A 15548-nucleotide genomic window follows, 5' to 3' on the forward strand; every position below is an offset into this window, starting at 1 on the left:
GTTTATAGAGTCAAATACTCAACAAGAGAGTCCAATGAGAGTGAGTACAGCATACAGATTGGACAGCCTCTTAGTAATAGAGATAGCAAACATTAGTAATAGAGATAAATTCATCTTACCTTAATTATATGTAATAGTAAATAGTAAAATAAATCACATTCATCTTCCTTAGTTGAAAGATTTAAATGAGTGTTACACTTTCAAACATTACAGATCAGAATGAATAATCCAATATTATATGTAACATTTAGCATTGACATAGTGTAAATGCTTTTACAATTGATAGGCAGACTTTGAAGCCACTGGCTGATTGTAGTATTTGTACTCACTGTATATACAATGTTGTATTTCAACATACAAGTAGGTCACATTTTCAAGAAAACACTTGCCTTTTTCACATGCTTTGCTTTCCCATTTGCTTTCTCATCTCATCTTATTGTCCAAAATGGACACAGACACAAAAGTGAAAAATTACAGGGGAGCATTGTTTTCCTTGTCAGACGGCTTTCAATTGAAAACTCGCTGAACAAAAAGAGAACCATTAAAGAGCTTCGGGATAAATTATCCTGACAAGACTTGGCAGATGTGCTCTTACTGTGCAAAGTGTAAATGTCCATTCCTTGGAGGAATAAAATAGTTCCTTAGCAACATGAATCCAAGCATACACTGTCCGTGACATCCATTTTAGATAAGACAGAAACTGTAAATAACGCTTTGATTCAAGGGCAGTAGATTACAACATGGCAAACATTTCAACCAGATACAGTCATTCCCAGGAATCTGCCCCCTTGCCTTCCTGAGAGGTTTATCCCAAGTTTATGTTGAGAAGTTAAGTTTCAGTACTATTATAGTGTGTCTGCAGGTGCAGAGTGCAACAAGAAGAAGAGAACATAAGAAACTGTAGGAACAAAGAAGCTTTATTTTATCACATTTGAACTACAGTAATATGTCAACAGTCTTCATTTAATCACTATATACAGTCCATGTTTCGATGGTCAAATATTCAATTTAAAATAATTGCAACCTTTAAAACTTTTCTAGGCAGCAATCTAAAAAACAATTACATTTTAGGTTTTCTGTATTCCCATGTATTTTGGAGCACCGTTTCTTCTCAGTCTTTGGAAATAGTACAACTTCTAAGAATACGTATCTATGTCCAAAACATTGTCTGATAGAAATCTTTGTTTTTGAGCCCTTAAATTCACAGTTCTGGAAATATTTTAAGTGATAAAAGCAGATGTGAACAGTAGTCTTTCACAGTGTCTTTGACATCATTTCACACGTTAAACCAGAAAACCAAAATCAAACATTTAAAAAAGACAATATATTTGAATGTGCTGTCATTTAAAAATTGTAATTCTAAGTTTTTTATAATAAACTACATGAACACTTTTTTTCTTTTGTTGGCAGAAACCTTTTAGTGAGAAGTCAACAGAATTGAGCGAAAAAAAAGTGATCGCAATTGTAACTGAAAACACTCACACATAGTCCACATTTGATGAAGCGGTTCTTGCAGGGGCAAACTTGGCAGGTATGTAGGGTCTGCTGTCTTTGGGGGGGCAGTTGTTGCAGAGCAGGCCTCCTCCCAGCAGCAGCAGCCCAGCGGAGCCCCAACCGATATAAAGTGCAGCTCCGAGCTCCCTCCTCTGAGCAGCAATCACCAGAGGGTTATAAAAGTCCCTGATCACTGCATGAGCCGACCACGACACTGGGATCAAGATAAGTAGGGCTGCGATAATGAAGATCACCCCAGACGTGATGCACGCTTTGGCTTTGGCCACTCCGTCCTCCATGCAGTTGGTGCACTTTCCTCCAACCACGGCCATGAGCACGCCAAACACCCCGACTATCACAGAGATGACCACCATGGCCCTGGCCGCCTGCAGGTCTTGAGGTAGAGCCAACATTGAGTCGTACACTTTACACTGCATCTGGCCCGTGCTCTGAACCACACAGTTCATCCACAAGCCTTCCCAGATCACCTGGGCAGTGACGATGTTCGCCCCAACGAAAGCGGTGACTCTCCACATGGGCATGGCACAGGTGATAATGGTGCCTAGCCAGCCGATGAAGGCGAGCAGCACACCCATGATCTGGAGGCCCTGAGAAGCCATATTTAAGTTACTGCAGCCAGGAGGTCTCCTCAAAGTGTCCTTCTGAAAATGTATTGCCTTGGAGATTACTCGGTTCTGAACGCAAGCAAAGCCAACAGAGGATGTTAATTCTTGAATTTATTTTACTGTCACTCCAGCTTGGCCAAGTGTTAGCTTTGCTCTGATAATCTGAGGTCCTAGTGTGAGAAGGTATCTGCCCACTTTTGTGGTTTTAACTTTCGGGGTGGAGTTTCTGTGATCACAGACAAAAGCTGGGAAGCTGAGAACTGATATCCACTACCCTTGTTTTCCTTGAGTTCATTGTTCCCACACAAGCAAGGTTTGTTACCCCCAAGCAAGGATTCCAGCCTAGGAACAATGGCTCTAGATCCACCTGTGCTAACACACACACACACGCGCACACACGCACACACGCACACACAGACACACACACACGCGCGCGCGCGCACACACACACACACACACACAAAGACACACACACACACACACACACACACACACACACACACACACACACACACACACACACACACACAAAGACACAAACAAACAGCTTACTTAGGTCAAGCCTTAAGCAAGCACACACTCGAGAATATTCCTTTGTGTCACTTTTTGTTATTAACATCACAATCAAAATGTCACCCTAACCATCTTAACCTTGTGGTATCATGTTGAATACTGGTTTGCATGTTGAGGTACTTTATACTTTTATTCATACCAGTAAAAATGTATTCTTAGAGGAAGTAATAATAAACCTCAAAAGATTAAACAGCAAGACATGAGCATGCATAATAGAATCAGTATAGTAAAAGATCTTAGAAAATGGATGTGGTTATTGCCAGGCATCTTTATATTTCATCTCAAAACAAATGAAAGATCGATCCAGTGAGTCCACACAAAGTACAGGTACAAAATGCCGGCAGGCTCTTAGTTTGAACGAAGACCTGTTTTTTTTGTTGCCACACCTAAACCTGATCTACAGGAAATCATAATGACAAATACTTCTTAAAGGCGTTGAGGGTATGTTTTAAACCGTCTAACTGTTAACCGTTGTCAACTATAGATCAATGCATCAAAAATTGTGTTTTAAAACATTAGAAGCTAGATCAAGAATTTGTGAAGACTTCAATGATTTGCTCAGTTTTGAACAATAACATTATCACATTATGTCACACACAGCTGCTGTGTGAATGTGTGTGAACATTATCACAAAAGCAGAAGAGTTTTGTTACAAAAGGTTTATTTACAGTATAGATGGAATATCATGAATCTCTTAAACATGGTTCGTAAAAACAACCCGCATACATTATATCAAAAACAAGAGGTTATACAACATTGGTCATTCATAGAAAAGGCTTAAAAATAACTACAAATCATTTGCAAGTAACTGTGTTAACATGTTTTTTTCCCGCCTTGGCAGTGGTTCCTTTCTTGATAATCAATCCCCTCAACACTCATGAAGAGTAGTACTCAGGAATACATTTTTCTCAAATAAAATCTGAAATTCATTTAGCCACAACCTAGTAGCACTGGTTTATCTGTCCCAGTAAAAACAAGTCATTCTAGGTCTGCTTCAGACATAGTCTTTCCCGGATGCTGGTGCAGAGGCTTCAGATCTGGCAGCCTTGTACCTTGCAGTGTACGAGTCATTATCCTTAGGTGGGCAGTTGCAGCAGAGCAGCCCTCCTCCAATCAGCATCAAAGCGCCCGCTCCCCATCCGATGTAGAGTGCAGCACCCAGCTCTCTCTTCTGGCCACTGATCAACAGGGGGTTGTAGAAGTTTTGGATGATGGTATGGGCTGTCCAGCAGACAGGGACGAGGACAAGGATCCCAGCCGCGATGAACATCACTCCAGCTGCGATGCCCACCTTGGATTTGGACGACTCATCCTCCACACAGTTAGTACACTTACCCCCGGCTACAGCTAGCAGGACAGCCAGGATGCCTACCACAATGGCAAGGATGGTCAGGGCCCGGGCAGCCTGGAGGTCGGAGCTAAGGGCCAGCATGGAGTCGTAGACCTTACACTGCATCTGCCCCGTGCTCTGGTGTACACAGTTCATCCATATACCTTCCCAAGTGGTCTGCGAGGTGATGATATTGCTGCCAATAAAAGCTGAGACCTTCCACATGGGAATTGCGCACACAACGATGGCACCAATCCAGCCAAGGACACCAAGAGCTGCCCCCAGCATTTGTAACCCAGCAGACACCATTGTGGACCTGTGGACTTGTTCTTCAGTGAAACTTCTTTGTCTGGTCAGCTGTGACTTGAAAGTTCTCGCTGTATTCTGTACTTCCTCTCTTGAAAATATGCTTTTTTGGTCTTCTGCTGTGTCCTCTTTACTCAGGTGGATTTTCTGAATGGTTGGGGATGCAAAAGAGAGCAGGTACATATGATCTCAACTGTTAAAGAGGAGGGGCCAGGAAGCAAAACAGCTCTCCGTCAACAGCCCTTGTTCTTCAGGTCCACTCCCAATCACATAACCTGTTTAGCCGTTCTTAGCCGTTGATGTAACAAACAAAACATTTAAACTGCCCATCATGTAGCACCATATGCATGATACAATTCATCATTATAACACAGAACAAGTATCTTATTAAAGAAGTTGGTTGTAAAACAGGATTTATTTATTTATCCCCCCATCCCCCATACCCAGTTTCACCTGAAGCAGCAGGAGGGTGGAGCTAAATCCTGAGTGCAAAGTGACTCAGTCTCCTTTGAATGACAATACATCCGACAAAAACTGGAGACTGACCAAATATGGTCTTGTGCTCAGTTCTTTTGTTCCATTACACCTTCACAAAGTATTGAGCTGCTAGAGTTCAAAGAGTGACAAATAATGCCTCCAATCAATCAGTCAATCAATAAATATCTTAAAAAATGGTTACTGTGAGTATTCTTTATAATGACAGTTATAATATGAAAGATTTGGTTGGTAAATTCAATGAATTCCTTGTAAATGTTGGGCCTGAACTAGCAGAACAATCCCAGTTACTGTGACAACCACTGAAAGCAATGATAAGCTCATAGATAAAAACCTCAGCTCAATGGTTCTCACAGCAGTGGAAGAGAATTAAATTATGAATATTGTTGAAACAAAACAAGACAACACAAAACAAAAGCTGTTGTGAAATTGACATGACAGTAGAGGAAATTTACAGGATTTCACAACCATTAAATCTGTAACTTGTCATTCTGAAGAGGTAAATCTGAAAACAAAATGAAAATAGCAAAAGTCATAACTCTTTACAAAACAGGGGGAAAAACACTTTACAAACTTACTCTCACAATTCTCCAAAATACTAGAAAAACTCTTCAATAACAGATTAGACACATTCCTAGATAAACACAGATGACTCACTGACAGTCAGTCTGGTTTCAGATCAAACACATCAGCATCACATGCATTTATAGCATCAGTTAAGGAAATTACGACATCTATAGGTCACAAAATATGTTGTTGGCATCAAGGGCTGTTTTGAAGTGGGTAAAAAGCTATAACTAATAGACAACAGTTTGAGAAGCAGGGGAAATGTCTGTTATTCATGTCTGGGCATAGCTTGTGGAGTCCCCCATGAGTCAGTGTTGGGGCCTCAACTGTTTATTTCTGTATGTACAATAATGATATATGCAGGAGTGAGTCCTTGCCCCAAGTGGAGGAGTTCAAGTATCTTGGGGTCTTGTTCACGAGTGAGGGTAGGGTGGAATGTGAGATTGACAGTTACGGATTGGCTCGGTGTCAGCAGTACTGCAGGCATTGTGCTGGACCGTTGTGGTGAAGAGGGAGCTGAGCCTGAAGGCAAAGCTCACGATTTACCAGTCGATCTACGTTCCAACACTCACCTATGGTCATGAGCTATGGGTAGTGACCGAAAGAATAAGATCGCGGATACAAGCGACCGAAATGAGCTTCCTCCGGAGAGTAGCTGGGCTCAGTCTTAGAGATAGGGTGAGGAGCTCGGGCATTTGGGGGGAGCTCGGAGTAGAGCCGCTGCTCCTCCGCATCAAAGGGAGCCACTTGAGGTGGTTTGGGCATCTGTTAAGGATGCCTCCTGGACGCCTCCCTTTAGAGGTTTCCCAGGCACGGCCAACTGGGAGGAGACCCCGGGACAGACCCAGAATGTGCTGGAGGAATTATATATCCCGTCTAGCCTGGGAACGCCTCGGAATCCCCCAGGAGGAGCTGGAAAACGTTGCTGGGGAGAGGGAAGTCTGGGTTGACTTACTGAACATGCTACTACCGCGACCCGACCTCAGATAAGCGGAAGAAAATGGATGGATGGATGGATGGATTAATGATATATGCAAGGTGTCAAATGTTTTGAATGTAGTATTGTTTGCGGATGATAGAAATATTTTCTGTTTTGGAAATAATTTACATAAATGACTGATGGAGATCACTTAAATTAGTAATTTAAAGAAATGTTTTTGACAGAAACAAATGATCATTCAATTTAAACAAAACTAAAATAATGCTATGTGGTAACTGTAGAATAAACCTACAAGTGCAGATATGGATAGATGGGGCTAAAATTGAAATAGAGAGTCTCTTGGGGTTATAACTGACAAAAACATTAGCTAGAAATCACACTATCGCACAACCTGTCTGGAGCGTTTCAGTATTTTACAATACAAAGCAGGTTCTGGATCATAAATCACTCCACATTCTTTACTGTTCACTGGTACTATGCAGAGGTTTGGGGCCATACTTTCAAAAGTTCATTACCTCCACTATAAGAGCTATATGGTTTATTCACACTGTCAGATAGGGATCACATAAACTCATTATTCTTACAGTCAAAACTATTAAAGTTTGCAGATCTTGTGGAACAGCACAAATAATGGTTTATCTTCTACTTTTTTATATAAGGATGTGTTAATATGTATCTATGTATATATTTGGTTATGGGTATGTGGATGGGTGTTCACACAAACACACAGACACACACGCACGCACGCACGCACAAACACACACACACACACACACACACACACACACACACACACACACACACACTATATTTATATATTTATATCTAAAAGAGTACTAAGAGTAATATGCCATTTATGAATGTACATATGTTTTATATACTTAGACAAATTAAGAGAATCAATGTATAGGTTTTTTTTTTTAAATATGTATAAAAATAAGAAAACTGAAAGGATGATAAATTATTTATGGAGATACTTCTTCCAACTCGTTTTTTTTATAATGTAAATTGAATTATCTAAGTTTTTGAAAACTCCTTTTTTATTATGTTTTTCATTGCTTATTTTTTTTTCTGTCTGTCTGTTAATTTGTTTAGTTTTATTTTCTTCTCTTTTAAAATGTTTGAAATAAAAACTTCATTTCACTTCAATTTAATTCAATTAAAAGATATGAGTGAAGATGAAAAGATCATGTGAAATAAAGACATTGGTTGACTGTTTGATTCAGCCTGTGTGTGTCCTGTGAATCAGAATAAAGGCTGATTGTAAGCATGAACATATACGTTTTTGTTCTTGAAAGATCACAAGAAAAGAGCCCGTTTTTAAAATTGATGTCAAACGGGCAGTGTGGGAAAGGGCAACAAAAAGAAGGGTCATTGTAAGTGCAAGTGCTATGATTTACTACTATCTGAGAGGTCCCAACTTTACATCTTCAAAATGGTGTAACCATGCAGACATAAATGTAAAATCTGAAGCTCTCTGAAGCTTAAATCCTCTGTCTGCTGTACTCTGCTTTGCCCAAAGGGAGGCAGCAGCTTCCTCTTTCAAATCACCTGTCAACATTCTCACTGTGGGAGTGTATTTGAGTGCTATTGGAGATGTACACTTACAAACTTGTGACATTATCTAGCCTGAAGTACCTGATAGAATCAACACTGATGCAGAGGAAGCAGAGATGATACGGATGCTGTGTCTTTTAAAAAGTGTTTCAAGTTTCATGCAATTTAATTTAGCTTTAAATTTCATTTACCTTCCTACGATGAAGCAATTAAAAACAAAACACTCATTAATTTTGGTCAGCTCTTGTTGGTCTCTATACTTTTAGACAAGGAAGTGTATCTGGGTAGTTGTGAAAATTTGGCATCCCCCACTTTTAAAGACATTTTTACTGCTGTTTGCTAAATCTCTGAGCAGCCATTATCCAAGCTTCCTGACCTTTTTTTAACGATGTATAGTGACTCAAGAGCACTCATAAAGCAGTATCAGTTAATAAAAGCTGCCAGTGGAAAACCATGCCATTCTTTAAGACCGGAAGTTTAAGAGGGAATGCTGCTGATTGGGCAACACATATTTCAAATCTAAATACTGATAAATGTTTAAAATAAAACTCACACTCTTTATTATATTAATCATAAACACATGTATATAATTGTTTTTTGAATTATGGGTTGTACTGTACCACGTTTGTGAGATTCTTTAAGGCCAACAGTTTCTATGACATTTTACTGCCACTGACTCATCATGATAGACAGTTTAAAGGTAGCTGTCTTTCATATGATTTCGTTTCTGTTTCTGTGGTAGTTTTATATAACAGCAGTCTAGTCAATTGTGAAAGAAATTACAGAATAAGAAATGAACTGAACAGACTATTATAACTAAGTCAAATTTGTGCTTCATGCCATTTCTACATTAAAAATATGGCATTATAACAGCATTTTTTTGTTGTTGACCAAACAAAACAGCCATTGGCTTCCTAATGATATAGTTTCCCCAAAAATGTTAGATATAGTAGTCAACTTATCTAAATTGTTAAATTAGCCAACCTTATGTGTGAATTGTCTAATTAGCAGAGATATCTGTGCAACATTTAATTTAACCATAGCAGTTGGGATGTGCTCATGCATGCAGCTGTCACATTTATGCATGAAGAACATGCAGGGTAATGCATGTGACCATAAACATGTACAAACATGCTACCACTTTTATGGTGCCTAATTCAAAGTGAAAACTCACACATTTATACAAGAAAATGTACAAGAGTCTCTTCGATATCAGATTATTGCAGGCCTTCACCAGATCACAGCGTGTGCCGTATGACTGACAGCAAGCACTAGACACTGCTGCGATTACAGAAACTGTCGGCTGGGTGCTGAAGGAAGATAAGCAACGTTTTCAATGTGTGTATTCCTGTTACCATCCGTACCTCGTCGCAGTGCTGGTTAAACCTGTGGCAGCATATGCGTGCTGTTAGTCGAGCAGCAATGTTTACTTTCCAGCACATATGGATTAGTTTTGTGTCAGTCACTGATAGCCAAAGACTTTGGGCTTTCATCTCCGAGCGGCCAGACACACTAAGTAACATACATTCAGACATTAATGAAATGTCTTTTTTTAACCATATTGTGCAGCCCAAAGCAAGGTCCACATTAAACATCTCTCTACATGTGTACATGTCTCATAAACTTAATGCAGAATTATACAGTTCTGCCAACAAAACATCTCTGCTCCTTCATCCTGGAAGGATATTTTTTTACAAGTGTTCTCTCTTAAATTTAGGTCACTATGATCAGTTTGGTGGCAGTGTAGTTGCATATCAATGCACATACGTTATCTGATTTCTCTTGGCAGCTTACCAAATAGATAAACCTGTTATCCATACAATAACTCTTCTGAAATAGAATTTGCACACATACAGATAGGCAAAGTGAAATGGCATTTGCATGTTTTCTCAGCTCCTGGAAAGGAGGAAGAACGCCCACTGTCAGAAATCAGGCTACACGCATGGCAACAAAAGGGAAATGGATAATTCCCCTGCGTGCTGAAACTCATTTATCAACTCTCGAAAGAGATAGGGCTGTTAAGTAGAATCTCTTCAACTCTTGCCAAACAACTCACCCAGTCAAACTTACATGCAGGATACACGAGATAAAATAAGTTCACTAAAATGTCAACGAAGAGTGATAATTAGGTGGTTAATGTCAGAGCAGCTTGTCAACACGTTTTATTTTATGCTGGAGAACTGCCTCCATAGGGCAGTTTATAAGGGGGCATCACAGTGTTGAATCATTAAACAAGCAGGGCTTGAGCTAGAATCAAATTTCAAACCTAAATTACCCTAACCCTAACTCTAATCCCCCCAAAACACTTTTTTGGGGGGATTAGAGTAAGGATCAGGATAAGGGTCAGGGCTAGTTGGATGTAACCACTTTATAGGGTAATAGATATCTCTTTGTGAACAGAACAAACAGCTTCATTGTTGTGTCACAGCGGCTATACAAAATTATTTCCTGTAAGATAATGTAAGGAGAGAATTTGATTGTAACCACAATCAGACGATTTTTGATTGGTGGCAATATTGTGTCTTTCTCCTTCCTAAATGCCCAGATAATGTCGATGAATTGCCTTTATCTTATCATAGTTATTGGGTTACCTATTCTCTTGTGAACGTGCTTGTGTGCTAATGTGAACACGTACACAAGATAGAAGTGTCAGAGTGTAACAGTGGTGCTAACGTGATCACTTGGGTTGCAACGCGATTTAAAAGAAAAAACAGAATTATGTAAACCGCAACACATCAATAATTCTACCAAACCTTTATTCAATCTGCTTAACAATGTTGTTAGAATGTTAGTGTGTCCGAAGTCTGACTTAAAAGGCAAGGTATACTTCTGTGCTAGAGTCTACTTTTGTTGTCCAAAATCAATAAAACACAACAATAGGCACAAAGTTACACAGAGTGACATGTTCCTTTGTATACTATTCAAGAGCACTGTAGTTATTTATTTTTTACTGTAGTCCAGTCAATCAATCAATCAATCATTATTTGTATAGCACATGTTATCTCCAGACGCTTTACAAAAGAGCATATGCAGGATGGATTTCCCCACATACATATGGGGCGGCAGTACAGGTCATAGAAGCTATAGTCACATATTTAAAACAAATTTTCATAGAGTATCTAGTTTGTCATTAACTCAAATTGAATTGTTGGATTACACATAAACTGTGTGACCCAGTGGAGGTGCTACAAGTTTCTGTCATAAAGAAAATGACATGTCGCAATCTAAAGCAAAACAAATAAAAAGATAGTAAAGATATTTTCTCTGCTGACGTTTCCTTTTCTCTTCCTCTGTCTAAAACACAATCCCTATCTTTGCAAACACAGTGGATACATGCACAGACACACACACGCATACATATCCATTAGAATACATGTACGTATATCATTTACGTCTCATGTGGTCAGTTATAAACCACATAACAAGCTCTGCCTTGGCCACTCATTACCTCCTGACAGCAATAAAGCAAACACACCCAGAGCTACCATGGGCTAAAGGTTAAACCATAAAAATACTCTCCATTCGAGAAGGAGCACACAAAATAGCACCAACACACCCAGGTGGTAAATGAGGCCAATGCCCAGGACTCACCTGATTGGTTTGGATTGGCGAGTGATGTCATTACTATGGAGGGCTGATCGGTTAGTAATAAAACATTGCATAGATAAGGGTCGTCATCTCCTAAACTGCAGCAGAACTGGGGGAGACAGCATTTGATCAGGACGAAAGCAGGGCTTTTTTCAAAGAAGCATACTGTGAAAAATCGAAACTTCTGGACTAGGCAGCCGTTGCGGAAACCACAGCCGGAGTAGAAGACACACCTGATGGAAGGAAGCGTCCATAAGGGAGAGCATAAATCATAAAGGACTTTTTTCCCAGAAAATTAGGAGGGAATAAAAGAACTGAAAAAAAGGACAAATAAGGAAGGACAAATACACGGACCTTTAGTCCAAAGAGGGGGCCCTATTTCGATTCACCATGGTGTCTTTAGCACTTGAATTAGCAGGCATTCTTCTGGCAGTACTTGGCTGGGTTCTGACCGCGATCAGCTGCGCTTTGCCAATGTGGAGGGTCTCTGCCTACATTGGCGCCAACATTGTCACAGCTCAGGCGTACTGGGAGGGGCTGTGGATGAACTGTGTGTTCCAGAGCACAGGCCAGATGCAGTGTAAGTTCTATGACTCCATGCTGGCTTTACCTCCGGACCTGCAGGCTGCTAGGGCGCTCACCGTTGTCTCCATCATCGTTGGGCTTGTGGCTCTCCTCATTGCCATGATAGGAGCAAAGTGCACCAACTGTATCGACGAAGAGGGGGTCAAAGCCAGGGTGATGGCTGCTTCAGGTGGGGCTTTCATTACAGCATCTCTGGCTCAGTTGGTGCCTGTGTCCTGGTCAGCACACACCATTGTAGTTGAGTTTTACAGTCCAATCCTCCACAGTGGTCAGAAGATGGAAATTGGGGCTGCGCTGTACCTGGGCTGGGCTGCTGCAGCCCTGCTCATGACTGGTGGGTCCATACTCTGCTGCAGTTGCCCTCCACAAGAAGATAAACCAATGAGGTACAGCTTGCACCCCCAGAGTCGGGTAGCCTACTCGGCTGCACCAAGATCAATTGCTCAGAGCTCCTACAACAGGAGGGACTATGTTTAAGTGGGGAAACTACACCCTGTATGTAGTTATCATGACATATGTTCCGAATTATAGCTAAATAATAACCTCACCAGTTTAAATGAGGCTGATTGTTCACTGGACTATGGTAAAAGGGACAAAGCAAAGGTTCGGAGTTTACAAGATATCTAGGACCATAAACCTGTCTGATAAATAGCTTGTTGATACTTTTCTGAAGAAGAAAAAAGATTCAGAAAATCTATTTACATGTTTGGTGATACTTTTAACTTTTTTTTTCTAAAGTAGAAAAGTTTTTTTTTCTAAAGTAGGCAGGATAAGAGCAAATTTTACAAGATGTGACCAAATACAGGAGATTAAATATATATTTATTTTACCTATATCTGGTACTTTGTGAATGGTCCTAGTTATGTTGATCATGTAAATACATGTACAGGTGTCATTACTACAACAAAGCAAACAAGGACACTGCTGTGACTGTTTTGACTGTAATCAGCTAGCAAACGGCTCTTTTGTGTTATATTTCTTCCTGCTATCATATGAATATAGAGTCACAGATGTGAAATGTTATATGGCCGAGCATGAAAGGGGTCCACTGTTTGCTCCATAGCAAGGCCAACATGGTAGCATGTACAGTTTAACAAATCACAGGTTTTGTTGAAAGTGACTTGAGAGGAATTTGACTTGTTTTGTTTCGAATACATTACACATGATGTGGCTGTGTTTGCATTTTCTACAAAGGTAGTTGCTTTTAAATAACTTTCTATTTTTAGATAAATATATATGTATGAGAGACAAGTTAGAGCATTATTGAAATGTTAGAAGCAGGCTTTATAAATACAATTATATCAGTATCTATTTAAATGATTTCAATAATCAACATGTTATAATAATAAAGATTTTTTCTTTTCTATGAAACATTACTTTGGACAAGCGTGGATTCTTTACGATGATCGTTAAGTGTTGAAAAATAAAAAAGTACACTTTTTTTAAAAAAAGTCTTATAAATGTACTTTAATTGACATAAGATCCAAAGATTGAGCTCATGAGTTCAATAATACTGGCGTGGCTGTTACCATGTTTTTGCCATTTTACAACAAGCGCATGAAAGAAAGGTGTGGACAATGTTTTAGAAAGACAGAGATGTCCTCCCCCACTTAGGTCAGAGTTGCGTGCTGATTGTCCTTCACATTTTGGTATACAGACATTTGGTGGAAGGGAAGTTATTTCTGTTTGGTATATGATGACCTTCTGAACTACAGATACCTTCTTTTTCCTGTTTTGAATAGTCAAATAACGCTCGGAGTTCCACCAGGTGCGCTCAGCTGCAGTAAAGCAGCCAGTTCATTCTGCACCTGGAAATGTTGTACACATGACACTGACTCTCTGAAACTCAACAAACCTCTGTGAACATAAAGGACACCACCAAATAGTAGTTTTACTTAAGAGGGGTAAAACCCAGCCATAGAAATACTTGTTTAGATTAATGAGTCATGCATTCATCTAAGTAAATAAGAAAAAATGTTAATATTAGTGTTTTTTTTTTTATCTAAAGCACCAAAAAAGGACATAGAATTAGGAAATTGGTCGATTAAGAATAATATATATAATCGAATTGATTGCTTGATGACTATTTATTTTCTTACTCAAGAAAGTAACTACAGTTTTTTTTTAAAACATGCAGAGTAATAACAAAATATTTCCTATTGAAATGAGGCTTAGTACAAGTTTACAGTGGCAGAAAAAGGAAATTTTCAATGGCAGCCCAAATTGTACACAACACTAGAGCAGAAATTCTGTCGTACTTCTCCCTATGATTTAATTTATAATTTGAACAAATTGAGTTATATAGCTTTACCATTAGCTCCTCCATAGTGATTACTTATGTGATGGTTTGAAATTTAAAATAAAACCAACCTTGTTGGCATGAAATGTTACACTCGTTAACACTTCTGCACTTGTTTTGGTCAACACAAGCAGCTAGTAAACACAGGTGTTCTGAAACAGTCAGCCTTTAGGTCATCATGGCTGTTATCTCAGGAGTGATGCATTAACTGATGTAGTTACATAAACACAAAGGTTGAAGATGCTCTTGATTAAACGACAAACAAAGACTCAACATTGCCCAACCCTTGGGTTTGTTGATGTTAATAGTTGTTTGTATATATTTTTCAGAACTTTTCTGGGCTCCAAACTGATCCCTGATAATGTGAGGGTAACAAAGAATTAGGTATTTTACCTCCTCTTTTGTAAAGTGTCTTGAGATGACATTTGTTGTGAATTGGCACTGTACAAATAAAGATGTGTAATATTATTGATCAATTACTGAGAAAAGAAAAATGTGTCAATGGGCAAGCGTGCAATGGAGCGTATGTAAATTACAGTTACCAGTATTAAAAAACTGATTGATTGTTTTTATGTTTAAATTTAAGCTTTTTCAACCAAACCCCCGCCCCCAACAAAAAGTGTATCATTATATTTATTATAAAAAGCATTACGTAAAAGTGTTGTTGACAAATTGTCAATATGAATCTTGTTTTAATTCACTTTAAATTCAATTTAACAGTTTGTTAAATTTGACAATCAGTTTCTTTAACTATGAAAAGACATTGACGTCCTGCAATATATTATTACAAAGGTTGTGCTAGGTTTGATTTAAAGGTGCACTATGTAGTTTTGGTAGAGAAATGTGAAAGTTGGAGAAATGTACATATTCTGTGGTATATGTTCATTACTCTATACACAAACTGTCCTCAGAGGAAAAACTGGTCCCTGGAACACTGTTTGAAGATAAAATTGTACACGAGAAGTTGTGTTGGGGGGCCCGCAACAATGAAACCACAACTCTTCTGGTAGCTTTTTAAGCTCCAAACAGTGTTCAAGGACCTTTTTTTCCTCTGAATAAAGTTTGTGTATTTTGTTCAGAAAATATAGCATCTATTTGTTTCACTTCTCCAACTTTCAAATTTCACTACAAAATCTACATGGTGCACCTTTAAACATTTGTCAGCCACAAAAAAGAGACAAATCCAAA

The 15548-nt window shown here is 39.1% G+C and overlaps 3 protein-coding genes across 3 annotated transcripts; 1 reads left to right on the forward strand and 2 right to left on the reverse strand.

Moving 5' to 3' along the window:
* Positions 1 to 881: 881 nt before the first annotated feature.
* On the reverse strand, positions 882 to 2534 carry LOC109985290 (claudin-4-like). The gene has a single exon (XM_020635573.2). It carries the CDS (start codon positions 2112 to 2114, stop codon positions 1479 to 1481), a length of 636 nt encoding a protein of 211 aa, XP_020491229.1. The 5' UTR covers positions 2115 to 2534; the 3' UTR covers positions 882 to 1478.
* Positions 2535 to 3337: 803 nt separating this feature from the next.
* LOC109985282 (claudin-4-like) lies at positions 3338 to 4495 on the reverse strand. Its single transcript, XM_020635565.3, has one exon. The coding sequence runs from the start codon at positions 4330 to 4332 to the stop codon at positions 3688 to 3690; it is 645 nt and encodes a 214-aa protein (XP_020491221.3). The 5' UTR covers positions 4333 to 4495; the 3' UTR covers positions 3338 to 3687.
* Positions 4496 to 11559: 7064 nt separating this feature from the next.
* LOC109985333 (claudin-4-like) lies at positions 11560 to 13437 on the forward strand. Its single transcript, XM_020635633.3, has one exon. It carries the CDS (start codon positions 11867 to 11869, stop codon positions 12536 to 12538), a length of 672 nt encoding a protein of 223 aa, XP_020491289.2. The 5' UTR covers positions 11560 to 11866; the 3' UTR covers positions 12539 to 13437.
* The last annotated feature ends 2111 nt before the right edge of the window (positions 13438 to 15548 follow it).

The sequence above is a fragment of the Labrus bergylta genome, chromosome 14, assembly GCF_963930695.1.
Source record: "Labrus bergylta chromosome 14, fLabBer1.1, whole genome shotgun sequence".
Taxonomy (NCBI): domain Eukaryota; kingdom Metazoa; phylum Chordata; class Actinopteri; order Labriformes; family Labridae; genus Labrus; species Labrus bergylta.

Coding starts and splice junctions, on each gene's coding strand:
- LOC109985333 (XM_020635633.3), top strand. CDS start 11,867: ATGGTGTCTTTAGCACTTGAATTAGCAGGCATTCTTCTGGCAGTACTT.
- LOC109985282 (XM_020635565.3), bottom strand. CDS start 4,332: ATGGTGTCTGCTGGGTTACAAATGCTGGGGGCAGCTCTTGGTGTCCTT.
- LOC109985290 (XM_020635573.2), bottom strand. CDS start 2,114: ATGGCTTCTCAGGGCCTCCAGATCATGGGTGTGCTGCTCGCCTTCATC.